Raw genomic sequence first — 27,703 nt, 5'->3', positions numbered from 1 at the left:
ATTCATTCATTCATTCATTCATTCATTCATTCATTCATTCATTCATTCATTCATTCATTCATTCCTATTCTAAACCCACTTCATCCACTAGTGCAGGTTGCCGGGTTGCTGGAGCCGGACCCCAGTGGACTTTGGGCGGGAGGCAGGGTACACTCCGGGCGGGAACGCCGGTGCATCACGGGGCTACATGGAAGACACACAAACACGCACGCAGCTACTGATAATTTAAGACCGGCCAATTCGCCTGAAGTGCGTGTTTTTGGAGGTGGGAGAGAACCCACGCAGAAACAGGGAGAACATACAAACATTATTATTATTATTATTATTATTATTATTATTATTATTATTATTATTATTATTATTATTATTATTATTATTATTATTATTATTATTATTATTATTATAAATGTTTTGTTACACGTGAATTACAGATAGGATCAAAATTAATTTTATTGAATTTTTAGTCACTTTTACAAATCATCAAAAAATATTCTTATTCAAAGTGACATTATTTTGCTACCACTCCCAGCTAATGTTGCTAAAGAGAGGATTTACACAAGCCTTTAAAAAAAACTAAACATGCCAAGCCAGTTTGTATCTAAGTTACCTGAAATACCAACATTCCAACTGCTCACATGCCACAAAGGTTGTTTCATGCTGGGCTGGATTGTCAGTCATTACCTGACAGAGAATATTTAATTGTAAATTAAGCTAAACCCCAAAGCCTTGGTTGTCAGCTGGTAAAGTCTGCTTGTGTATTATAGCTTTCTCACCATCTTTTGAAGGCAAGGTCGTAAGGTGCATATGCTTAAATGAAATATGTTACTGAAATTAATGTGAAACCATCAGCAATGACACCTTGCAGAGTTACATTACAGTACTCTTTAATGGTTCAACTAAGTCAAACAATGAAGGGACAATATTTTGCTTTTCCATATCTTTATTTTAAATTTCCCAAATTATTAGAAGTTGAATCAGTCATTCCTTTTTAATTTAAGCTAAAATCACTCCCACTACCATAAATGTATGTTCATAATGAATCATCATCAGCAAAGAAAAAAAATCAGCACATTATTGCCTGTAATCCTAAAATTTTTGATGATACCAAAGACATTCTGATATTTGATTTAAGAGTTGATCACTTATAGCTCATATCTACCTTCTAATTTATTCTTTCCCATGTTAATACAAATATATTTTCCTTTATTTAAAAACAGTTGGATTATAGATAAAATGTAGTCTAAAGCCATTCTAGTGTATTTAAGTCTTTTAAGTCACCCTTAATAGCAAGGAAAACACCATCTAAGACTGAAAACACCACGTCATATAGTTTAACCTCTGTAAAACCTGAATGAGACACCCTAACAAACATATGTGCTTTCACCAAAAACATTATGCCACATCTTGTCAAGAGTACATAGAGCCAGACCACAATGTCTCTGCTTCTAGTTCTTCACAAACAGACTTGATCTTATTTGATGTTGCAGAATACAGAGTGGTGGCCTTTCGGTTATATAAATATGACTTTTTTGTTAATAGAATTAATTCTTAGAGCTCATGGGAGTATATAATGAAGTGATGAAACTGAGTTTGACCATCTCTCCAAGGGTTTTCATTTAAACTCGGTGTTTTCAGAACAGCCTTTGCAACCACACTCTTCAATTACAGTGTAGGTGTAATTTATCTTTCTGCCGTCAGAGCAATTCATCTCCACCTCTTTCTCACTAGTCGCCGTTTCTTGACAGCATGAGCATGAATGCATGATATTGTTGCTCTCTGTTGAGTATCTGTAAACACAAAGTTTCAGACAAGATGAGTTTCAGCCACCTGCTGCTTCATGCACAATAAATATTTATCTTAAAAAATGCTCCTCACATGAAAAGAAGCAGATTATTTTAGTAGATACTTACACAGATGAGGAAGTGCCGCAGGATCCCTCACAGGATCCGATATCCACTGCAACAACTGAATGGCACTTGTTTTTCTGCAGAAAAATTCTGTTCCTTTTTGTTTGACATCTGTGAATCGGAGTACCTGAGAACAAACGTGAGCACATTAAAAAGATCTCAATAAAAAGGATGATTGCAACGATATGTGGATAAATATTATCAGAGATGAATGCAGTACAAATTAAAAAATGTAAATATAAAAGTACATCAACTCTTTTACTCGTTATAAAAATGTGTCTTCATTGTTTTGCTGGAATGAGGATTTCCTTGCATAGGATTTACAATATTTTTCCATGGTTGAGCCCAGTTGTGTTTGACAACAACAATTTATGGTTTAGTAAACTAACTAATAAAAAAAAAAGTAATCTCTTCTCTGTGGGAAAAACCACTTGCATTCTGGGAGTTTCCTAAAGCTTCTTGGGATGTCTGGTCGATCTGATGCATGTAGAGCTAAAGTTTTCATTGAAAGTCTTTCTAGCAGTATTAAAAAAATAAAAATTTATATTTAAAAAAAATGGCGATTGTGTGACTGACATTTCAATTGCACAGACGAGCTGTGTTTACTGGCAACAGTTTTCTAGTGATCCTGAGCCCAGTAAAATGCTTCATAGGGGTCAAAGGTCACAGGCATCCATAGTTTTCGTGCTTGTCCTTTACAAAACTGTTGGCGTTTAGTATTTTGATGACATTGTCGGTAGATTGGGAAATCATCAAATTTATTTTAATGTATGTTGAAAAATGTTGCTCCTAAACTGCATCAGTTGCCCTCACAGAATGTTCACCAAGTGGTGACCCTCTTTCATTTTTGTTTATGAATGACTAGACCTTTCTTGGATGTCTCTTTCATAATCAATTATCATTCTATCACCTGTTATCAATGAACATCTTGAACTATAGAATGATCTATTTGGGTGCTATTGAGCTTTTCCCAGTTCTTCCAGTCTTGTTGTTCCATTCATAGACATCGGAAAAAAATAATAGAATAAGCATACATTCACAAAAGTCAAGAAGTTGATGAGATATAACTTGAATGTTGATTGTCACACTAACTTTAATGATGTATTACAGAGTATTCCAGTTGTTTTGAGATTTGGATTGTGTTATTTCAGTGGTAAAGGAAAGTACATGATCTGATGTGTTTTAGCACCTGACTCGTTAGAAATTTACTTTGTGTTTTTGACTGAAGTAGATAAATTTACTGCGTGACCAATGAGTTGATTTACTGAAAGTTAATTAACAATTTTCCATCATTTATTAATTTCAAGAAAGCAAAATATGAAAACAATCACTCCCTTTAGCATTTTTACAGAATACTTTTGAAATTTTAAATTGTTAGTCTGAAGGAAAAGTCTCTAAAGGCTGTGCGGCATTCTTTTATAACGTTTTGGTTAATAATTTAGATGATGAAACTTTCTGTCTTCAGTCAATTTTTACAACAGTGTATATTATTTTTGTGACTTCATTATTATATATAAGCCATTGAAGATCATGCATTGTCTTTATTTTCCAGTCATACTTACAAGTTCTGCAACAACCGTTCTCATCAGTCTGTTCAGTTCCCTTTAACACAGACCATATGGATTATAACTTATGCAGCCCAACAACACTGACAGATATAAAAACTACTCCCAACCCCTTTCAGTATATTTAATATTTTTATGCTTTTCCATATTTCAGGAGCAGATCATACGCACAGTGATGCAGGTCTCTGGGTCAAACTCAGGACACGTTATGGAGTTGTTGACGATTATTATTTCATCCACCACCTTTTTGCACTCATATTTAATACACTTGTCATTTGGTGGTGACCAAAATTGAGAAGGCTGTCAGAAAAAAAAACAGTTAATTAGTGAATATACAGTATACTGTATATACCACAAAATAAGGTTAGAATAATTCTGAAGGTGTAGGTGTTTCCATTGTATTATACTTACTTCAATAATTATTGGAGGTGCCATGTCTGAGATATACAAAACACAGCTTATCTTTTTACATATACCACAACATTGTCCAGGTTGCTCTTCATATTTGTAGCCCTAAGAAAAAATATAAATCATTATGGGATCAAATTCAGTCAGTTAGGTTTATGCATAAGTTCTTATAATCCCTTCCATGTGGTGGAGGGGATGATTGGTCCCCTTCACCACATTGGTCCAGGTAACAGGTCTGACATGTCATCCTTATGAAACATCTGGACACAGTTGACCTTGCACAGACTGAGGACACTAGGACCCCACCCTGAAGCCAGGCCTGGGGGAGGGGCTTGTTGGTGGGTATCTAGTGATCGGCCCACACTAATAGGGTGTGCACAGCCTGAAAGGGGCTGCTTGGGCCCACTGCCTATACGAGAAACCACAGGGGTCCAGTGCAATGTGAGTCAGACAGCCGACAAAGGCAAAAGCCTTTACGGAACAATCTTCAGGTGCTAAAACTGTCCATGTTAGAACATATAGTTGTCCCAGCCGACACTGGGGGTTTGTACTTCCAGATGTTCAGGACACTCAGGTAAGGAGAGGTGATGAGCTGATGGTGATATATCTGTAAATAATAGCTGCTAATATTTCCAGAAGATTACACTTATTAACAGCTTATTAAGTGACATCCATCCAATTTAATGTACATCGGGAGAAAAATATGAAAACTTGACCTGTGATGTAACATGTGCAGGCTTTGAAATTATTAATAAACATGACACTCTCACATACAGTACCTCATTACAGTCTCTAATACAATGTATTGTAGAACAGACAGCGATGTTCAACTTGCTGTGGGGATCCTGATTTTCAGTGCAAAAGCATGTTTCACACAGGCTTTGGGAGAAATTCGAACCAGGCTGGAAGCAATGGAATGCAAAGTTTGAGCCAGTCTCATATAAATGCAAATAAACAAACAAATAAACAAACAAACAATGACATTACAGGTGAATAATTTAGACATCAAAATAGACTTTGGAGGACTTTCCTAAAAATAATATGGAAATAGTATTTTGTCCATCTTGAGCTCTAGAGGACTGTGGTAGTGTATTTATTTGCTAAATACTTGTCTTAGACTTTATATGATTTTGACATAGCACTGTATACTCTCTCTCTCATTAGCAGTGATACCTTCCCAAGCAAATATATTTGTAGAGAATTGATGTAAAATATTTACCATAAATTACTCACCTTGATTTCAGTGTCTCTGAAGACACAAACATGTTTGGGGACTAGACAGAAAGAAGTAAACCAAACGTGAACACATTAAAATCTTACATATAGCTGTAGTTCTTTCAAATAATAACACATTAAGTGCATTTAACTGAAATCTAAATTGAAGCCTACCACATTTATAAATTGGACAGCAACTGCCAGAGCTGATGACGTTCAACTCAAACCCAAGTTCACAAGTTGTTGGCAACGGACAGAGGCCCACATCACATTCTGTTGTTTGAAAGGTAAGACATTGGAGAGGAGAGGCGATCAATCAGATGCAAAATATGTCTCTTTAATGTGAAAACAAGCACTGAAAAGGTAAAATGTGTTTCTATTGGTACATGACATGATCCAAGTGAAGGTAGGGCTTCACGCTTGCAAAATTGTACAGCATGTATGCTTTAGAATATGTACTTTTTCATTGTTCCTTTATGATCTTGCAAATACTGTGTAAATAAAGATTTAGTAGTGTGGGTGTGAGGGATAGATTAACAGATTAGTTCTGCAGATACAAAGATATGTCATCCTCTGAATTTCTGGATTCTATCATCTCTACGGTGAAACTCAATAGTTGGAATCTTTTGATATTTTTTTAAGAAGCTTATTGTCTTGAATGTTAATGAATATTACTTCATTCTTTCACAACAGTCCGGCAAAAACAAACAAAAAGAGTTTAACTGGGGTTATGCTCTTTCAGTTCTCTTGAATCTGTGGTAGAACACTGCAGATAAAGTGAGATTTCAGTTTGTGGTGATGCAGTGTTACACTTTTATACAAATGGTTATACTATTGGTACATCTCATTTTTAGTTCCTGGGGTAATCTGAATAACATCCTTCTGTGTAATGCAGAAACAAACAAACAAACAAGCAATGCAAAAAATGAGCAAATAGATGGGAAAAGACAACACCCATTAATGTTGAAACAAAACGACTCACCACATGACAGTCTTTGACAACAGTCTACTGTGTGGCTCACCAATGCCATCCCTGTCTGGGCACAGGTGATTGGTTCTGGAATGGGACATGGGAAAGGCTCACACTGAACAAGCTGTGTGCTGCCATCACAAACACACTGGTGACAGCCACTCTGCCAAGTTTCACCGAGCTGAGAAAGATGTATGAGACGTTAAGTCATTACCACTATCAGTCCACTGTGACTGAGGATGATCAGCCAATAAATCTACCTCTTTAGGTTGGCCATCGGGTCCAGTGCAACCTTAAAGAATTAAATCAGTTAAAGGCACTTCAATTAATTCATAAATAAAATCCTCTGCTCAGAATAGTAACAACACTTACAGGAGTCGACGCAGATGTCAGAAATATGGTTGAATGAAATCATCCCTTCTGGGCAGAAACAGCCCTCAATGAATCCACCACAACCTCGGCTTGAATTTTGTCTCAGGCACATTTGTGTGTTCATCTCATTATATCTAAATAAGAAGATCATTTACAGCAAAAAATGTTTTCAAAGGTAATACTTATCATACAGGCAGCAAAGTTGCTCTATTTGCTCGCCCCGGTGGTGCAGGCTGATACAGCTCAATAACTATTTAATAAACTACAGTAATTGATTGTCAATGTACAGATATTGATTGTTTCCAGAAAATGAACCTTGATTATATTCTCATCTAGTGTCACCATGATGGTAGACATACCTCAGCAACAACCAGGACTAAAGTAACGTTTGACAGAACTATATGCTCCTCTCATGATCAGCTGTAATGAATTTAATGACCATAAATATCTATCAGAACTCATTGGAATATTACCAATTATCCTTATCAGTGCTTTGGGCGAATGCTAACAGGAATGGATATACAAGTTCGAAATGTGTTCCATGTGATGTCAGCAAAAGCTGGTGATGATTTTAATTTTTTAAAATGATTCGGAAGCACAAAAAACTTGCTCAGTGAGCCATAACCAATATCCATCTCCTTCACATGCTTTTAGAAATTTTGTGGAAATTTATATCATAAATGTATGTATGGACATTTACAGTACATAGATTCAGTTCATTAGAACTTGAGGAATTGATTCCATGATTTTTAAATATTCCAATGGAGTCATGGCTAAACTGACCTGGGGGGTCAATCAGAGGAAAACAAAAATGTTTCTGAGCCACATGATTAGATGTTTGAGTTCACAGATAAACCTATACGTTAAGGTTAAAGTTGTTTGTGAAGTTTGGTCAAATACCGACTGCCCTCCGATAAACGTTTATTGACTTATTCAGACCAGTGCTCATCATTCACGCTCATGTACTAATAATGCAATATGTTAACATATAAAATTAACATATAATAATAACACATGTTAATATTGTAACTCAAAATGCTGACAAAGTACCGATCAAGGTAAACATCACTGTTTAACACCAGCATGTTAACATAGATAAATTCATTTACCTCGTGTTGCAAGTTGGTATAAGAGCTGGCCCACAAGGTTTGTAGACTTTATTTTCTGGACATTCATATTCTAAAGTAAGAAAAAATGGATTCAAAGCTTAAAATAAAAAAAAACATGGAACATGAAAGAAACATTGACTTTCATGAAAACAAAACACCCTACCACACTGTCCATTTGTAGTTTTCCTCCAGTCCACACAGACATGCTCCTCAGCACATGCTAATGCGTATGCCTCCAGACTCAAACAACCGAGGGCAGATGGTGACGTGGCGCAAACGTCAACAATACAGGCATCATAATAGTCTTGCGGTGAGATGACTTTGTGACATTTCTCAAACACCCTTAAAACACAAAGGAAAGACAGAAATCCAAATTATAATCCAATGTAAATTGACAAATTCTGTCCATGTAAATTCTGTAAATATTTACTCGCTGATCAATATTTCACAGATGTCGTGTTGGCAGGGTAATGGAGTGGGCGTTGGTTTTGGAGAAGGTGGTTTCTCACAATATGGCTTGTTCCTATCAGGTACAAGCCAATGTTGTGCCATGTCAAAACAAGAGTCATGAATATGGCTATTCGACAGTCTACAGTCATTTTCCACGTCATTGTCACAGTTTCCTTGTGAAAGTACAGAAGAACATAAGAGACATTACAATCCATTTGATTTGTCCATGTCATCAGCAATAGGATGATTCCCTTACCACACTGCCCCTCTGTGTTGTTGTGAAAAAGTGAAAAAGGCAAGTCGACAGTGAAATAAAAGTCTTTGAAAACCACAAATGTTTGAATTGCTGGGATGTTCAAAAGCAGCTCTATTCCTGCGGTGTGTATAATGAAGTCACTGTTACAGTAGTTTGGGAAGACCCTGTCGCCGTTGACGTACACCTAAACATGTGCAATAATGTCCAGATGAAAAAATAATACAGTAATCACCATTAAATGCATATCATGTTTTGAAAATTTGAGAAGAATTATTAAAATAAATTGGAGTTTATTTAAATAATAATTACCAAGTTCTTGGGCACAGGGATTCCGTGATGAACAAAGATGATTTCATACCTTTTGTAATACACCTTTATAGATTGAGCACAGGTCACTTTTCCAGAGGAATCACAGTTTTCATTTTCAATAAGAATTTTAAAATCATAATGAGGAATGATCTCTTTGACCAGGACATATGTGCAGTTTTTGTGGAAGCTATAAAAGTGGCCATCAAATGTTAGATAATGAGAATCTCCCCATCCATGGCAAATGCCTGCAAATAGTGTGTTGAAGTTGTTGTGAATATTATTGTATGTGAAAATCAACGGTTTAAAGATGTTGATTGAATAATAGTTAAAATAAAATAAAAGGTTGTCATTTGAACTCACATTGGCATTTGTACTGGAAACAACATCCAGATGCATCATAAACCCTAACCGGGGGATGCCCATTATCACACACAGGCACAGTAACTGCTTCACAAGGCTCATGTTCTGTTATTACTCTTCCACGGTCACATCTTTCTGTGCTGCAGTCGTCACTTTTCCAGCTCTCACCGTCCTGTAAAGACCAAAGAAGCACATTCAGTTATTATAGTCAGTGAAATATAAGTTATGGTTAAAACCTGCCAGGTGCACACCTGCACATTATAAATTGGAAAGTTCTGTAACTTAGTGAGCAAGGAAATAATTTTACAAATATAAACTTATTTAAACTTGAAAGACAGGATCATTCAGGTGGGTTATCATCAATGCCACCTAATGGTTAAAATGCTTAATAATTGTAGTGTTAAACTGATTTTATTACATAGTATGCATTACTATTACTATGAATGCATAAGCATACATAGTAGTAAGAGCTCAGTCGGCTTTCATTCACATTTTGTGTATGTTTAAATATAACACATTTTTTCAGTTTAAATGTTTTTAGATGTTTTTAGTGGGTGCCAGTGTGTCTAATTTTTAAGTCTTCTATTAATCAATCATGACTGGACCCCAGGAAGAACCATAACTTCTAACAAATGTGGCCCCCAATAAATCAGACTTGTATTGAAGCACCAATTGGCCTGTGTTACAATATGCAACTGATGGGACAGGAAATATAAGCGTTCAGGAAGCATCCATTATAACATGGAGATTTTTAAAGCAATAAAAAATCTTTGCATGATAAAGTCACCAAATGGTGCTGTGATTTACTTTTGCATTTTCATCTACATTTTCAGCTGCAGAAGAGCCAACTTATCACCACTACTGGTTTGTTCACAGGACCACAGAATGAACAGGTAACAGAATGTCCTAAAACCCGATGGAAGGATTTGGTAATTGACAGCAAAACAACCTATTTGATGCAGGTTCAGATCATTTTGTTTAAGTTTGCATAGTCATGGCTTTATTCAGATTTCTTTCACTTTAACATTTTCTAGTCTTTTTCATGTTGTTCCTTTGGTATACCTTAACTATTTGACTGACATTAATGAAAATTGGTTGAGAGATGGGTGATGTACCAATAAATGTTGTTTTGTTTGTTTTTCTTTTACCAACCCTAATCACAACTATTTTTACAGAGCAGATGTCTTATTGGTTAAGGCGACTGCTGGAGTTATGCACTCCTTTGAGTATCCATCTAGTTTGACAATTCAGAAGCTCGATTTGCAACAGGAAAGTACTTAACAGCTCATTTCTTTCATTTAAGAAAATTAGATACAGATGTTTTGGCAACTGGTAATGAGGACTGACAAATGATCTGTACATTTAAAACACATATTTTTATAACAAACCTACCTTTCTTGGTGGTGAGAGATATGAACAGTCAGTTGTAGTAGTCTCTGTGGATGGTCTTCTTGTACTAGCTGTTGATGAACCACTCTCTATTGTAGTGCTGTAGCTTGGAGTTGGGGTCGGAGTTCGTGGAGTAGTAGATTGGCATGGTCTTACATGCTTCTCAAGATTGCATTCTGCATTGCAATATGCAGTATAACACCAGTCTGTTCCATCAGTAGAATTATACACAAAGCTACCTATAAGAGAATAAAACCAATAATAAGAAGAATAAGATACCACTGATGTTGTCTAAGTCAAAATAGAGAAAAAAGTCTCAGACTCCACAGTATGCAGATCATGCTGGTTGGATTAGTGAAAGGTATATAATATTGATTTAAACACATTTTGGCAATTAATTAACCAAGTCATATAAGAATGCAGGTCAAGTCAGAATGTGGACTATTATAGTACATATCAATGTGAAGGTATTGACTCCAGATGATTTGTTAGGATAGATTCAATGTGAAATGTAGGGACAGATAGCCCTGTATAACAATACAATTATACCTGGCTTCTTACCGGGAGAAAAATGTTGATCCATATACTTGCAGAAACATGGAATCAAATGAGATGTTGACAAGTGAAGACCAGAAGTCGTCTGACGTAACGTTTCAGTAACTGTTTTTTTTGTAGTTGTCGTAGATTTTTCTGTTGCCCTTGATTCTTCTGAGACAATGGTTGTTATTGGTTTTTCTGTTGTTATGGATTCTTCTGGGACAAAAGCTCTTGTTGTTGTTGTTGTGGTTATTGTAGGTATTTTTGTGGTTGTGGGGTTTTGTGTTGTAGTTGTTTTCAAAAATTGATGTGCTGTTGACTTGCCTGAGGTTAATGTACGTGTAAAAATTTCAAAATGTGTAGTGACAGTGATTGTCGATGTTGTTGATGTTTCGGTGATTGTGGTTGTTGTTTGTTCTGTGGATGGTGCGGATGTTTCTATGTTCACTGTTGGCGTTTTTGTGGTTGTCGTGAATATTTCTGTTGTTGTTGATCCTTCTGGGACAAAAGCTCTTGTTGTTGTTTCTGTGGTAGCCATTGGTTTTTCTGTTGTTATGGATTCTTCTGGAAAAATCACTCTTGTTGTTCCTGAGGTTGTTGGTTTTTCAATTGTTGTGGATCCTTCTGGGACAATTACTCTTGTTGTTGTTTCTATGGTTGTAGATGGTTTCTCAGTTGTTATGGATCCTTCTGGGACAATTACTCTTGTTGTTTCTGTGGTTGTAGATGGTTTTTCAGTTGTTATGGATCCTTCTGGGACAATTACTCTTGTTGTTGTTTCTGTGGTTGTAGATGGTTTTTCAATTGTTGTCGATCCTTCTGGGACAATAGCTCTTGTTGTAGCTTCTGTGGTTGTAGATGGTTTTTCAGTTGTTGTGGATCCTTCTGGGACAATAGCTCTTGTTGTTGTTTCTGTGGTTGTAGATGGTTTTTCAGTTGTTATGGATCCTTCTGGGACAATTACTCTTGTTGTTGTTTCTGTGGTTGTAGATGGTTTTTCAATTGTTGTGGATCCTTCTGGGACAATAGCTCTTGTTGTTTCTGTGGTTGTAGATGGTTTTTCAGTTGTTGTGGATCCTTCTGGGACAATAGCTTTTGTTGTTGCTTCTGTGGTTGTTGGTTTTTCAGTTTTTGTGGATCCTTCTGGGACAATTACTCTTGTTGTTGTTTCTGTGGTTGTAGATGGTTTTTCAATTGTTGTGGATCCTTCTGGGACAATAGCTCTTGTTGTTGCTTCTGTGGTTGTAGATGGTTTTTCAGTTGTTGTGGATCCTTCTGGGACAATAGCTCTTGTTGTTGCTTCTGTGGTTGTTGGTTTTTCAGTTGTTGTGGATCCTTCTGGGACAATTACTCTTGTTGTTTCTGTGGTTGTAGATGGTTTTTCAATTGTTGTGGATCCTTCTGGGACAATAGCTCTTGTTGTTGCTTCTGTGGTTGTAGATGGTTTTTCAGTTGTTATGGATCCTTCTGGGACAATTACTCTTGTTGTTGTTTCTGTGGTTGTAGATGGTTTTTCAATTGTTGTGGATCCTTCTGGGACAATTACTCTTGTTGTTTCTGTGGTTGTAGATGGTTTTTCAGTTGTTGTGGATCCTTCTGGGACAATAGCTTTTGTTGTTGCTTCTGTGGTTGTAGATGGTTTTTCAATTGTTACGGATCCTTCTGGGACAATAGCCCCTGTTGTTGCTTCTGTGGTTGTAGATGGATTTTCAATTGTTGTGGATCCTTCTGGGACAATAGCTCTTGTTGTAGCTTCTGTGGTTGTAGATGGTTTTTCAGTTGTTGTGGATCCTTCTGGGACAATAGCTCTTGTTGTTGCTTCTGTGGTTGTTGGTTTTTCAGTTGTTGTGGATCCTTCTGGTACAATTACTCTTGTTGTTGTTTCTGTGGTTGTAGATGGTTTTTCAATTGTTGTGGATCCTTCTGGGACAATAGCTCTTGTTGTTGCTTCTGTGGTTGTAGATGGTTTTTCAGTTGTTGTGGATCCTTCTGGGACAATAGCTCTTGTTGTTGCTTCTGTGGTTGTAGATGGTTTTTCAGTTGTTATGGATCCTTCTGGGACAATTACTCTTGTTGTTGCTTCTGTGGTTGTTGGTTTTCCAGTTGTTATGGATCCTTCTGGGACAATTACTCTTGTTGTTTCTGTGGTTGTAGATGGTTTTTCAGTTGTTGTGGATCCTTCTGGGACAATAGCTTTTGTTGTTGCTTCTGTGGTTGTAGATGGTTTTTCAATTGTTGTGGATCCTTCTGGGACAATAGCCCCTGTTGTTGCTTCTGTGGTTGTAGATGGATTTTCAATTGTTGTGGATCCTTCTGGGACAATAGCTCTTGTTGTAGCTTCTGTGGTTGTAGATGGTTTTTCAGTTGTTGTGGATCCTTCTGGTACAATTACTCTTGTTGTTGTTTCTGTGGTTGTAGATGGTTTTTCAATTGTTGTGGATCCTTCTGGGACAATAGCTCTTGTTGTTGCTTGTGTGGTTGTAGATGGTTTTTCAATTGTTGTGGATCCTTCTGGGAAAATAGCTCTTGTTGTAGCTTCTGTGGTTGTAGATGGTTTTTCAGTTGTTGTGGATCCTTCTGGGACAATTACTCTTGTTGTTTCTGTGGTTGTAGATGGTTTTTCAATTGTTGTGGATCCTTCTGGGACAATAGCTCTTGTTGTTGCTTCTGTGGTTGTAGATGGTTTTTCAATTGTTGTGGATCCTTCTGGGACAATAGCTCTTGTTGTAGCTTCTGTGGTTGTAGATGGTTTTTCAGTTGTTGTGGATCCTTCTGGGACAATAGCTCTTGTTGTTTCTGTGGTTGTAGATGGTTTTTCAATTGTTGTGGATCCTTCTGGGACAATAGCCCCTGTTGTTGCTTCTGTGGTTGTAGATGGATTTTCAATTGTTGTGGATCCTTCTGGGACAATAGCTCTTGTTGTAGCTTCTGTGGTTGTAGATGGTTTTTCAGTTGTTGTGGATCCTTCTGGTACAATTACTCTTGTTGTTGTTTCTGTGGTTGTAGATGGTTTTTCAATTGTTGTGGATCCTTCTGGGACAATAGCTCTTGTTGTAGCTTCTGTGGTTGTAGATGGTTTTTCAGTTGTTGTGGATCCTTCTGGGACAATAGCTCTTGTTGTTGCTTCTGTGGTTGTAGATGGTTTTTCAATTGTTGTGGATCCTTCTGGGACAATAGCTCTTGTTGTTTCTGTAGTTGTAGATGGTTTTTCAGTTGTTATCGATCCTTCTGGGACAATTACTATTGTTGTTGTTTCTGTGGTTGTAGATGGTTTTTCAGTTGTTGTGGATCCTTCTGGGACAATAGCTCTTGTTGCTTCTGTGGTTGTAGATGGTTTTTCAGTTGTTATGGATCCTTCTGGGACAATTACTCTTGTTGTTGCTTCTGTGGTTGTAGATGGTTTTTCAGTTGTTGTGGATCCTTCTGGGACAATTACTCTTGTTGTTTCTGTGGTTGTAGATGGTTTTTCAATTGTTGTGGATCCTTCTGGGACAATAGCTCTTGTTGTTGATTCTGTGGTTGTAGATGGTTTTTCAATTGTTGTGGATCCTTCTGGGACAATTACTCTTGTTGTTGTTTCTGTGGTTGTAGATGGTTTTTCAATTGTTGTGGATCCTTCTGGGACAATTACTCTTGTTGTTGTTTCTGTGGTTGTAGATGGTTTTTCAATTGTTGTGGATCCTTCTGGGACAATAGCTCTTGTTGTTGCTTGTGTGGTTGTAGATGGTTTTTCAATTGTTGTGGATCCTTCTGGGACAATAGCTCTTGTTGTAGCTTCTGTGGTTGTAGATGGTTTTTCAGTTTTTGTGGATCCTTCTGGGACAATTACTCTTGTTGTTTCTGTGGTTGTAGATGGTTTTTCAATTGTTGTGGATCCTTCTGGGACAATAGCTCTTGTTGTTGCTTCTGTGGTTGTAGATGGTTTTTCAATTGTTGTGGATCCTTCTGGGACAATAGCTCTTGTTGTTTCTGTAGTTGTAGATGGTTTTTCAGTTGTTATCGATCCTTCTGGGACAATTACTATTGTTGTTGTTTCTGTGGTTGTAGATGGTTTTTCAGTTGTTGTGGATCCTTCTGGGACAATAGCTCTTGTTGCTTCTGTGGTTGTAGATGGTTTTTCAGTTGTTATGGATCCTTCTGGGACAATTACTCTTGTTGTTGCTTCTGTGGTTGTAGATGGTTTTTCAGTTGTTGTGGATCCTTCTGGGACAATTACTCTTGTTGTTTCTGTGGTTGTAGATGGTTTTTCAATTGTTGTGGATCCTTCTGGGACAATAGCTCTTGTTGTTGATTCTGTGGTTGTAGATGGTTTTTCAATTGTTGTGGATCCTTCTGGGACAATAGCTCTTGTTGTTGCTTCTGTGGTTGTAGATGGTTTTTCAGTTGTTGTGGATCCTTCTGGGACAATTACTCTTGTTGTTGTTTCTGTGGTTGTAGATGGTTTTTCAATTGTTGTGGATCCTTCTGGGACAATAGCTCTTGTTGTTGCTTCTGTGGTTGTAGATGGTTTTTCAATTGTTGTGGATCCTTCTGGGACAATTACTCTTGTTGTTGTTTCTGTGGTTGTAGATGGTTTTTCAGTTGTTGTGGATCCTTCTGGGACAATTACTCTTGTTGTTTCTGTGGTTGTAGATGGTTTTTCAGTTGTTGTGGATCCTTCTGGGACAATAGCTCTTGTTGTTGCTTCTGTGGTTGTCGGTTTTCCAGTTGTTATGGATCCTTCTGGGACAATTACTCTTGTTGTTGTTTCTGTGGTTGTAGATGGTTTTTCAGTTGTTGTGGAGCCTTTTGGGACAATTACTCTTGTTGTTGTTTCTGTGGTTGTAGATGGTTTTTCAATTGTTGTGGATCCTTCTGGGACAATAGCTCTTGTTGTTGCTTCTGTGGTTGTTGGTTTTCCAGTTGTTATGGATCCTTCTGGGACAATTACTCTTGTTGTTGTTTCTGTGGTTGTAGATGGTTTTTCAATTGTTGTGGATCCTTCTGGGACAATAGCTCTTGTTGTTGCTTCTGTGGTTGTAGATGGTTTTTCAATTGTTGTGGATCCTTCTGGGACAATAGCTCTTGTTGTTGCTTCTGTGGTTGTTGGTTTTCCAGTTGTTATGGATCCTTCTGGGAAAATTACTCTTGTTGTTGTTTCTGTGGTTGTAGATGGTTTTTCAATTGTTGTGGATCCTTCTGGGACAATAGCTCTTGTTGTTGCTTCTGTGGTTGTTGGTTTTCCAGTTGTTATGGATCCTTCTGGGACAATTACTCTTGTTGTTGCTTCTGTGGTTGTAGATGGTTTTTCAGTTGTTGTGGAGCCTTTTGGGACAATTACTCTTGTTGTTGTTGTTATGGTTGTAGATGGTTTTTCAATTGTTGTGGATCCTTCTGGGACAATAGCTCTTGTTGTTGCTTCTGTGGTTGTTGGTTTTCCAGTTGTTATGGATCCTTCTGGGACAATTACTCTTGTTGTTGTTTCTGTGGTTGTAGATGGTTTTTCAATTGTTGTGGATCCTTCTGGGACAATAGCTCTTGTTGTTTCTGTGGTTGTAGATGGTTTTTCAGTTGTTATGGATCCTTCTGGGACAATTACTCTTGTTGTTGTTTCTGTGGTTGTAGATGGTTTTTCAGTTGTTGTGGATCCTTCTGGGACAATTACTCTTGTTGTTGTTTCTGTGGTTGTAGATGGTTTTTCAATTGTTGTGGATCCTTCTGGGACAATAGCTCTTGTTGTAGCTTCTGTGGTTGTAGATGGTTTTTCAGTTGTTGTGGATCCTTCTGGGACAATTACCCTTGTTGTTGTTTCTGTGGTTGTAGATGGTTTTTCAATTGTTGTGGATCCTTCTGGGACAATAGCTCTTGTTGTTGCTTCTGTGGTTGTAGATGGTTTTTCAGTTGTTATGGATCCTTCTGGGACAATAGCTCTTGTTGTTGCTTCTGTGGTTGTAGATGGTTTTTCAGTTGTTGTGGAGCCTTTTGGGACAATTACTCTTGTTGTTGTTTCTGTGGTTGAAGATGGTTTTTCAGTTGTTGTGGAGCCTTTTGGGACAATTACTCTTGTTGTTGCTTCTGTGGTTGTAGATGGTTTTTCAGTTGTTGTGGATCCTTCTGGGACAATTACTCTTGTTGTTGCTTCTGTGGTTGTAGATGGTTTTTCAGTTGTTGTGGAGCCTTTTGGGACAATTACTCTTGTTGTTGTTTCTGTGGTTGTAGATGGTTTTTCAGTTATTGTGGATCCTTCTGGGACAAAAGCTCTTGTTGTTTCTGTGGTGGTTGTTGGTTTTTCAGATGATGTGGATTCTTCTGGGACAAAAACTCTTGTTGTTGTTTCTTTGGTTGTTGTTGGTTTTTCAGTCGTTGTGGATTCCTCTGGGACAATTGCTTTTCTTGTTGTTTCTGTGGTTGTTGTTGGTTTTTCAGATGTTGTGGATTCTTCTGAGACAATAGTTGTTTGTTCTGTGGTTCTTGTGGGTATACTTGTGGTTATGGGGTTTTCAGTTGTGCTAAAAACAAAGGCTATTGTTGTTGTCTGGGTTGATATTGTTGCGCAGGGCTCTATGAATCTCTTTATATTTCCATTTGCTCCACAAACAGCAGTGATACAGAATCCATCTCCATCGTGAGTGGAATAGATTTGATGTCCGTATTCATATCTGCCTTCTTCGTATGTACATGTGCATGCTGCAAAAGACAGAAGAATAAAACCATGTTGTCATTTATCTTTTCCACAGATTTAAATGTCATAAAGATTGTATAAGAGACAAAAATCAAATGCGATGAAAGTCAGAGCAATACTCACATTCAACAATGTAACTGCACGTCACCTCTGCTGAAGAACAGTAACTGAAAGACAGAAACAGCATAGTTTCAACACAATGCCAGGAATCTCAGTTTGTTGTGCTGTGCATCGCTAGGGGATAATTACACACAACAGATGCTGGTTAAAGTAGATCATACAGTGTAAGACTGGATCTGTAAATACCTCAAACTACCAGATAAATTTACTGCATAGAAAAGCACCAGGCCTACTGACGAAACAATCATTCCACAGTTTCAGTTCACTCTCAGTCGCTCATACAGCCACAAGTGAAGAACTGAAGAACTACCTGTAACTGTGATGACCGTTGGGATGACATATCAACATTACCTCAAGAAAATAGAGCCCTTAATTCGCTATGCTGTAGCATTATTTTGTAATATTCATATTTAATGTAAAATAAAAATTTTAAAAATCCTATCCATTGTGAACAAACTGGAATATCAATAAAATGGAATGTGCCTCACCATGTGTAACAGTTCCTCTCGGAAGGCATGGGTTCCCCTTCTTCATAATGCTTTCCTCCATTGTCATAACAGCCACATTCCCGCTCTGACACACACTTCATGGTAACTTCTTCCAGATATGGTTGTTCTGGTGGGCAACTTGGATAGCAGCCTTAAAAGGTTAAATGACACTGTAAATTACACCGAGTAGGTATAAAAATGAAAATTTAACCACATGAGAATTTCTAAACAATAAAATAAATCAAATTGGAGTGTTCATGACTGGATAAATTACTCTCATGCTTTTATACCTTCTAATGCTGGAATTTGATTGTAGCATTTTCCTGAGGGATTTCTGCAGGTCTTCATGCATGGTTTTCCACAAGGTGCATAATGCCATTCACATTCTCCGTCTCGGTTATAAAAATCGCAGAAGAGAGCTATGAAACACAAGAGGAATATTTACAGGATGCAAGAAAAGATGACTAAATCTAAAACTACAATGGCATCACAACAAACAGTGCAATTCCATTCAGTGTTCTCCATAATAAACATAGTAAAAGGTTACTTTGATCCAAATCAAATTGCTCAACCTCCTACATAATAACCCAATATCATTAAGTTCCGTGCATTTTTCTCAAAAGAATTAAAGATGGAAAAATCTTCATCTCTACATGTTTAAAAAGGGGAAAATAAAATCTTGGATCCATGACTTTAAGTTGATTTTTTAATGAAATTTTATGGGTTCTACTCTGGCCCATGCAATGCACAACGTCCCACCATGATAAAAGTTAATTATATTTTAATGTATTTTCCATAAAATAATAAATTCAAATATATGTATAAATATATAATTATACATTTGGATATAATATGACATAGGCCAACACTGGGTCAGTGTTCTATTTTTAGGTTAGTGAGGTTTTATCCAATCAGAATTCAGCTAGCTTGTGTTGCCTGGTTGAATAAAATCTGCCCAGGACCTTCAGAATCTAGAATGCAGGTCTCCTTGCACAGTGAGTGAAAGGGAACATATAGTTAACAGACAGATGTGATAGTCAATCAGATCACGAGTTGGTGACGCTGAGGCCTTCTAGCTGGCCTCACGTTCACCGGATATGTACGTGTTCTGTGATTGGATACTCACTCTGAGAAGGCAGCACTATGCAGACGCTACGTAGACACACATTTGAAATGAAGCTCTAGTGAGACGAGGGTCAGATCCCTGAAATAGCTAACCTGTTCTAGCTAACCTGAACTAGCTAACCTGTTCTAGCTAACAGAGTGTTCTTGAGAAAAGAAAGGAGAATGGATTTTGTGTTTAAATAAGCCATTTGAACAGCTGTTTTAGTGAGTACAAACATTTCTTTTATCTAAGTTCTCCTATTTAATGTTCTTGTAATTTAATTTCACTTATATCAAATTAATTGTAAGGAAATAACATGACAAATATACTAAAAATGAAAACAATTCTACAGTATTTACTTTCTTTAGCTGTGGTGTCATAAATGATGGACATTTCAGTTGGTTTTGTTGTGACATAGTTGTGTCACGTCTATGAAAGGTGTGGCCGCGGGGTTCTTCTGTGCCAGTGACAACAAAAGGAGTGGGGCTGATGCCATTTTTTGTTACATTTGAGAGAAGTTATAAACACCTCAGTCCTGAACGCTACATTGGTGGCAGCTGTGGGAGCTGCTAACAGTATTATGGGATGTATTTATGCATCTCCTCGCAGAAGACAAAACACTCACGGCAGATTGTGGGCGTTCTCCAGTGGATACAGGCTCCAGCCTCGTAGCAAGCGGCTGCATAGGCTGCTACGACAGAGCAGAAACACTCACAGCCTCCTCCTGCATTGCAGGCACATGTGTCTTTCACACAGGCGTCAAAGTAGCTTGTGCTATCCACCTTTTTAATAGAAAACATTGTAAATGTAGGGAGAGTCTGAATCATGTTCTGCTGCAGCCCGTTGTACAGTCATTGTGTGAACTTTTAAAGGGTCACACAGACCTCCTCAGTTATTACATGATGTGGTAGAGCTCAGCAGTTTTCTTACCTTTAAATGACAACTAGCAAATACGTCACTTGTTATAATGCTGCAACGTTTCTGTGCCCACGCCTCCCGGTATGAGTATGTGTCGCAGGGATTCTTTGGTGTTTTTATATCCGTGCAGCTGGGTGATACTTTCCAGCTGTTTCCAAACTCATGGTCTTCAACCACAACTTCTTTGGTTCTAGTGGTGAAATCGTTCCTGATGTTCCCATCGTAATTCCCACACAAACCACAGACTTTGCCCTGGCATAAAGAAATTTATTAATTTGTAAAAGAGGAATTTTCCAGATATTAACCAAGGTTTCTTCTCACCCACCTTGAATGCAGAGCTGAGTTTAATCATGAGTGTTGTCTTCTTATTCCAAATGAGAACAAGGCCATTCTTTGCCTCAATGACAAGATAGATACCCAGAGTGTGGACCTTAAAGGGGATCTCCTCCCCTCTGCTTTGTTTGATAACTCTGATAGATTCCTTATAATCCTCAGAAAGAATAATCTCATTGTTCTGAAACAAAAAGTACATTTCTAATCCAAGTCCAAACTTAAAAAATGTTTTATAAAATTTTGTAATATTAGGTTATGTACCCCCAAGTACAGCTTGATAGAAGTGGAGCAGATGGTTTCAGCATATCCACAGGGGATATTCTCAGTCAGTACCCTGAAAGAGCCATGCTTAGTGTCTTCACAGTAATCCTGCAAGATATCGGTGTCAGTACCACAAGTGGACAAATGGTACACAGAACTTAAGTTTTTGTTGTACCTGAGCAAAGATGTAGCCACATTCCCCGGTGAAGGTAAATTTCTTATTATCAAAGGTGAGATAATTCCCTTGTCCATATATGGTGCAGGCCCCATCACACTCATGATCTGTGCATTCCCACGTTCCTCTTTTGCAAGTGCTATGATTTAAACCAATTATGTCACATTAAGTCAAATATCTCCCACTAAACACACACACACACACACACACAACAGGGAAGGAACACAGAACTTCATTTGTAACATAAATAGTAAGGAGATTACCAGGTATTGCAGTTCACAGGGACAGTTTGTCCAGGAGGATAGAATTCTCCATTAAATGTGCAGGGACAGTTCTCCCTCTCAACGCAGCCTCCTTTATTGTCTGACAGCAGGCCAGCAGGACACACACAGCCGGACATGCATGCTGTGTTGGCCTATAGATCACAAAAACAGTGCATTTGTCATCAAGCTACATGAGCATGTATGTGTCAAGCATCAGTGTTTCAGTCTTACACAGTCTGTGTCCACTGTCTGGCAGCTTTTCTGACACTCTGAGCTTGTGAGACCAGGTATAGGACTTGAACAGTTGAAGAAAACCTTTGGATGGGTACATGCTGAGGAAAATTACAGTGTGTTACCTAAAACACCACCACATGCAGTATGCTTGATGATTGTTAGAAGGACTACAAATAAATTGGATTTTGTACATACGTTCAATTTTGGTAGTTCTTGTACAGTTTAATTTTCCTTTTTGACAGAAGCTAAATGTGTGAAAGCAGAGGTGAATAATTACCCTTTGGGATTATTCATTCATTCATTCATAAAAACACAACAAGCACACAGGAGTAAAAAGTGAAATGTATTTTTAAGATTTGCAATTTTCTATTTTTTTCTCGAGCAAAAACAGCGTGAGTCCAGGGTTTTTATGTTCTCATTCACTTTCAGTAAGGTCACATTTTAAAGTCATTATTCTATCTCTGTTATGTAATTATGTTGTAGAGCTGAAAATATTCCAAAAAATGAACTTAAAACATATATTGCTTTTCATTTTGAATAGTTATCAGAAACACTGAAATCCTCACCAGGTTTGTCCATGACTTCTCAGGATTTGGTTGGGCTGTATCACCTTCTCCCCCAAATAACAAGGACATTGTGAGGCTGTCACACACTCTCCCTTGTCATCCAGGTAAGTTCCTTCAGCACAGCCACAACCATCAATAGGGGTCCACTCCAGGTTACATGTTGCATCTGACTGACTCAGAAAACGGCAGGTGCGACCACAGCTCGTCATTAGGTAGCCATAGACGAATGTAGGCGGGCACTCAGTGTATTTCTCTTTTGGAAGGAAACAGCTTCAGTTAATTGTCAGATATTCTAAACCAGGGGTGTCAAACAAAATTTCACCGAGGGCCACATAAGCATAATTGCTGTCCTCAAAGGGCCAGATGTAATATATAAATGTAACTAAATGTAACTCGAAGTAGTGTAAAATAAATATAACTACTTATTAATGTTAAATAACTCTGAATTTATTACTTGTTCAAGTTACAAACATTACAGTTGCACAGAAAAAATCTGTTTGCTTGTTGCTCTGTTATAACATAAATTATTTTAATAAGTCAGGTTATGAAAGCCACAAAACTCCATCAATCAAGGATCAAACTACCCAAGAGAATAAAGAAAAATATCATCAAACACCAGTTAGGACATTAACTTTATTCAAAACATCTTGTCAGAGTTGAAATGGACTTAATTACTGCATTGTGGGAAATGTAGTTTTGGTCAAAGCACACTTTTGATCCATTTAGTTTTAGACACTCTTACCTTTTATGCTCTTAGGGGCCACATAAAATGATGTGGTGGGCCACATTTGGTCCCAGGGCCTTGAGTTTGACACATGTGTTCTTAACAATGACACTGACAGATCTGGTTTGACTTACGGCATGCAGTGTCTCTCCAGTCTTCCAGTAAGATGCCTACAGCAGCACATGCATGGACGTAGGATGAGAAAGCTGCACACAAGTAATGCTCACTGCCCTCCCAGGCACAAACATCATTGATACAAAACTGCAGAGAAAAGTTGAAATATGCTGTTTGAATGAGTAAACTAACAAATCAAAATATAAATACACATATAAATAAATCATATTAAAAGCAATTAAATCAAAGAGATTAAAGAAATATCTTACCTTTACATAGTCTTCTGGGTTTATTTCAGAATGGCATGGGGCAAAAACCCCTTCTGGGTTTGACAGCATGAAGCACCAGTGTTTAGCATGTGCCGCTACAAAAACAAACGCATGTGTACTGGAAAGCTGCAATGAAATGTGACCTAAAAATACAGATCATGATGTCTATCAGCTACCCTTACCTACACCTAGAGAGCAGGCTTCCTTAGGAGTGATCTTAATGTCGACACAGCTTTCGCCACCCTTCCACATGTTGACAAATGGCCAAACCGTTCCCTCAATCAATCCATTGGGGTTTCTGAAGTCATCAGCTTCAACATCATTAAAATCTCCACAAAGGCCTAGATGAAGATGTTGGCTTATAATATTAATATAATACAGCATAACCATATGGTATTTCAACTTTCATAGAAAGTGATTAAGAAGTCTTCACACACCTTTGAGTTTTCCTTTAGTGGATACACTGGCTTTCAGGTAGACCTGCATGATGGGTGTGAGCTCAATCTCAAGGTCAAGCCCATAGGTGGTGTGGATGACAATGAAAAATGTTGATGGGCTGAAGACTGTTACGTTTGCTGTGAGAGGAAGAAGTCTTTCAAATAGAATATGGACTTGGTTCAAACATTAATATCCTGTCATTTCAGAGTAGAATGATAAACGATGACCAAACACTCACTCAGGAAAAGAGGCAGTTTAGACACCAGACTGTTGTAAGAAACCTGCCCATTCTTTAGAACCACAATCACCTGCAGTGGAAAAGTAAATGCAAAAGGTGGCAAAAAGTATTGTGTAGAACACAAGCACAAGATGCAAAAACACTAACATCACCCCTTTTCATAATGTTGAGACTCTGGCACTTGTTTCTTATATTTTTTTTATATTTTTTGTTCAACCTGTTGAGTTTGCTATAGATCCACCAATGGATGGTCTTCTCTATGTTACTGTCCACCCGTTTGGGTTGAAAATGGTTTTAATGTCAGGAAAATGATAAAGACATATAAATAAAATGTGGTCAATAAAAGTAGAACATTAGTAACTAATAAAGAGAAGTAACAAAGTATTTTTACTTCTCACCTCCGTAAAAAAATAATGAAACAAAATCATATAATACACCGTGAATAATATTTTACTTCATGAGAGAATGCTATAATTATGCTACAATTTACCAGTTCATTAGGAAGTAGTAGAGTGACAGCAGCCAGACAAGTCAGTCTCTCAAAATGGTCACACTTGACTAGGTCACCAATCACACTGAATGTTCCGCTGGTTTCCTAAAGCCAAAAAGATGAAATGCACATACTTCACTTACAAACTGTGTGCCTTTACTTTTGATTTTATTTCAATTAGGGTGTTTCACCTTTGAGAGGACGTAAGAGCAGTCTCCATTGAAATAATAGGTATTAGCATCATAGGTGATGATGTGGGAGCCTCCCAGTACAGAGCAGGTTCCAGGACTGTCTTTATCCGTGCAGCTCCACTGACCCCCTGAGCAGGTGCTGTGAACGAGGTTCAGTCACTTCAGCTGCACTGACCATCTCACATGTTTTAAAAGTAAACACACTTTCTAACAGAGTGAACTGATTACCATGTTTTATACTGCTTCGAGTATGTCTCCCCTGGTTTGTAAGGCTTGCCATTGTGTAAGCAGGAGCACTGATCAAGAACAACACACCCATGTTGTTCAATGTCATCCAAAACAGTCCCTTGTGAGAAATAGACACAATGGCTCACTGTGTGACAGTAAAGTGCTGGAAATGCCATTAAATCCATGTACAGTATGCATAGATGCTGCAAAGTTATGCTTTGCCACTTACTTTATTATTATATACAGTATACAGTATATATATATACACACACACTATATATATATATATATATATATATATATATATATATATATATATATACACTATATATATACACACACACACACACACACACACACACACACACACACACACACACACACACACACACACACACACATATATATATATATATATATATATATATATATATATATATATATATATATATATATATATATATATATATATAGTTGATTTGGACAAAGTCTCTTCAGTTTTCTTGAAATTTCATAAATTGTAAATTATCTGTTAAAAAACAACAACAACCTACTGGATGAAGACAATGTCATCTCTGCCGGTTTGCTAACTGGTGAACTTACCAGCAGGACAGAAGCATCCATCTACGCAATGATCGTCACACACTTGGCTCCTCTGAGGGTCGCTGCAGCTGTCAATGCAGGGACTACCGCATTCATTGTACTCCATGTTGAAAGGGCATGTTTTTGCTGTTCGCCACACATGTGTAATATAGAATGTACAATATAGAAGCAGACTCTCATACAGTCACATATATCTTAAATACTGTATAAGTTGAAGCTTGAACATGCACATGGTGTAATTGCTGCACTCACCACACAATTGGGCATACTTCCATGAGTGTGGCTGCCCCCCTGCGTGAGCGCACTCTCGGGAGTATTCTGTGACGGTTGAACACAAACATGAACTGTTGCTGCTGGTACAGTGGCACATGTCGCTCACGCAGGCTTCGATGAATAAGTCAGTAGGAATCAGTTGATGACAGCTGAGGAATGCAGGTCCTGTCAGCATGTCCTGACAGAGATCTCTCTGTGGGACAGAAACAACGCATACGGTACATGATCTACTATTTGTGATTGTGTTTATTTGAAGCTAATCCATTTCCTCACACCTTATTTTCACAGGTCTCTTTGGGTGGAGAGGAGATTTCATCACAGCTAGCCACAGAACTATCAGCTCTCCACATCTGCTCATAAATGTCATCAAGTGTTGATAACCCTGTTCCTGAAGAAAGAAAGGAGGTTTTACCAAAATGAAAACTCAGTTTGAACAGGCTGTTGTAAGACTTTTTCACCTCTTTTAATGTGCTCATCAGAAAATCCATTTGAGTCACCACACAAGCCACAGGTCTGATTCTTGAATCTTTCATCCAACTCAACCTGAAAACCAGATAACAGAAAATAAGGAAAAAAAAGTTTTTGGTATATCTTTTTGATAATTAGTAAAATACTCCCATGTCTGATCAGAAATAAGAAGCACTTTAGTGGACATTACGTTGACATCTAGTTCTTCCAATTCGGAAGTAACTGTCATGTTTCAAATCATTCTTGCAATATTTGTGTTCTTTGTAATTTAATGATTACATAAATTTGGACTGAGATTTTACTTAAATGTTCCTGGTAGAGATTTGCACTCTAATCAGTGCTAATTTGAATTAAAATTAAATTGTTTTTTATTGAACACTGCAAGACAATATTCATTCATTCATTCATTGTCAACCATTTCACCCCTGCAGCTGATCGGGGGGTGCTGGAGACTATCCCAGCTGACTGAGGGCGTAAACCGGGGGAAACTCCTGGGGGATGGGAATTTCACAAGCCTATTTGGTTGGTCTGCCCTTTTTTTCGTATGTTGTTGTTGATGTTGTAAATGTGATGAAGGTGTGAAGTCTGCTATATTAACATGTCAGAAAAAAATAAAATAAATAAATAAATAAATAAATAAAAATAAAAAACTCTGGGTGTGACGACAGCGCATCGCAGACAATATAATATACATCACATATACTGTATTTTAAAGACCATTGTCTGTAATAGTGTCAAAATATTGATAAAAATTTAAACAATGTAGAATCATTCATTCATTTTCCTACCCACTTCATCCGCTTGTGCGGGTCACAGGGAGCTGTGGCTGGCATAGGGCGTGAGGCAGGGCTAACTCAATCAGCTGTGATTAAATGAGGAAAACATACCCAGAGGGAGTCCTTCTCATTCCACATGATGACTATCCCCAGGTGAACTTCAATCTTAACGTAAGAGACAGTTCTTTCTATTAAAAGTCCAACAAGTCTGTAAGGTAGAGTGACACTAGAGGCAAAAAAAATACCCAAGTCAGATAATAACACTTTCAGTGTAACCAACAGATCAGCAGATAGTGAAAAATTTTACCCAATCAGACTCACGGTATGTCATTGACTGTAATAGAGGTGCCTAATCTCACAAGGATCCCCAACATTTGTATTGTGACCGTCTCAAGGATGACGACCCCACTGATCTCTTGCCGTTGCAGCTGAATGTTGAACTCCCCAAATCCTACCTTGCAATGTTTTGCAAAGATGTAGCTACAAGTGTAGGGGAGCTGGAAGATCTCTCCATCAAAAGTCTTGAAATTGGAGTTTCCCCACGTACTGCAGAACAGCTTGTTCTGAGAGTTTGTCACATCTGGTTCCCCAAGAAAAGAACATTTATTTCAGCAGTAGCTCAAACTGCACTTTATATTTTTGATGTGCAATCTTTCATATAAAGAACATGCCTGTAATTACTGGTGCTTTTGGGCCTGCTTCAACCATATCTTAAAAAGAAAGTGTATGATTAGAATCAAACAGACATTTCCATTTTATGTACAGTACATGAAAACCACTCTGGTCTTGACTGAGTATTTTTTTCATCTTCTGATAGGCTGTATGCTTGTTATTACATCCAGCTGAGTGTACTTACCACTGGTCTCTGCAGACAGTCCAAGGCATAAGATGAGCCAGAGTATTTCCCATCCAACCGGCAT

At 37.8% G+C, this 27,703-nt stretch overlaps 1 protein-coding gene across 1 annotated transcript; it reads right to left on the bottom strand.

Annotated features, from left to right (window-relative positions):
* Positions 1 to 938: 938 nt before the first annotated feature.
* Positions 939 to 27,703, bottom strand: LOC137593409 (mucin-2-like). The gene is made up of 46 exons (XM_068312084.1): positions 27,640 to 27,703; positions 27,105 to 27,363; positions 26,895 to 27,009; positions 25,998 to 26,082; positions 25,815 to 25,927; positions 25,519 to 25,732; positions 25,267 to 25,392; positions 24,664 to 24,781; positions 24,436 to 24,574; positions 24,245 to 24,349; positions 23,755 to 23,824; positions 23,516 to 23,653; positions 23,255 to 23,419; positions 23,079 to 23,173; positions 22,830 to 22,956; positions 21,988 to 22,224; positions 21,403 to 21,503; positions 21,172 to 21,323; positions 20,909 to 21,047; positions 20,734 to 20,841; positions 20,465 to 20,653; positions 20,152 to 20,391; positions 19,847 to 20,003; positions 18,407 to 18,535; positions 18,117 to 18,267; positions 17,632 to 17,675; positions 17,004 to 17,513; positions 10,872 to 11,597; positions 10,314 to 10,549; positions 8,922 to 9,093; positions 8,562 to 8,806; positions 8,253 to 8,436; positions 7,977 to 8,169; positions 7,710 to 7,888; positions 7,547 to 7,616; positions 6,438 to 6,571; positions 6,326 to 6,357; positions 6,078 to 6,246; positions 5,270 to 5,368; positions 5,114 to 5,154; positions 4,660 to 4,782; positions 3,884 to 3,985; positions 3,644 to 3,772; positions 3,470 to 3,509; positions 1,911 to 2,034; positions 939 to 1,787 (listed from the first exon to the last, which is right to left on the bottom strand). Exons 1-46 carry the CDS (start codon positions 27,701 to 27,703, stop codon positions 1,613 to 1,615), a joined length of 7,263 nt encoding a protein of 2,420 aa, XP_068168185.1. The 3' UTR covers positions 939 to 1,612.

Source organism: Antennarius striatus, chromosome 4 (assembly GCF_040054535.1).
Source record: "Antennarius striatus isolate MH-2024 chromosome 4, ASM4005453v1, whole genome shotgun sequence".
Lineage (NCBI taxonomy): Eukaryota > Metazoa > Chordata > Actinopteri > Lophiiformes > Antennariidae > Antennarius > Antennarius striatus.
The sequence above is the reverse complement of the archived record's forward strand: the minus strand, read 5'-3'. Positions and strand labels throughout refer to the sequence as shown.

Bases quoted from the DNA above. Each gene is read 5' to 3' on its own strand.
- LOC137593409 (XM_068312084.1), bottom strand. From the start codon at position 27,703: ATGCCGGTTGGATGGGAAATACTCTGGCTCATCTTATGCCTTGGACTG. The intron at 22,957-23,078 runs GTAAGATATTTC...TTTTCTCTGCAG, and splicing joins ACCCAGAAGACTATGTAAAG to TTTTGTATCAATGATGTTTG. The intron at 7,617-7,709 runs GTAGGGTGTTTT...TTCTTACTTTAG, and splicing joins AACTACAAATGGACAGTGTG to AATATGAATGTCCAGAAAAT.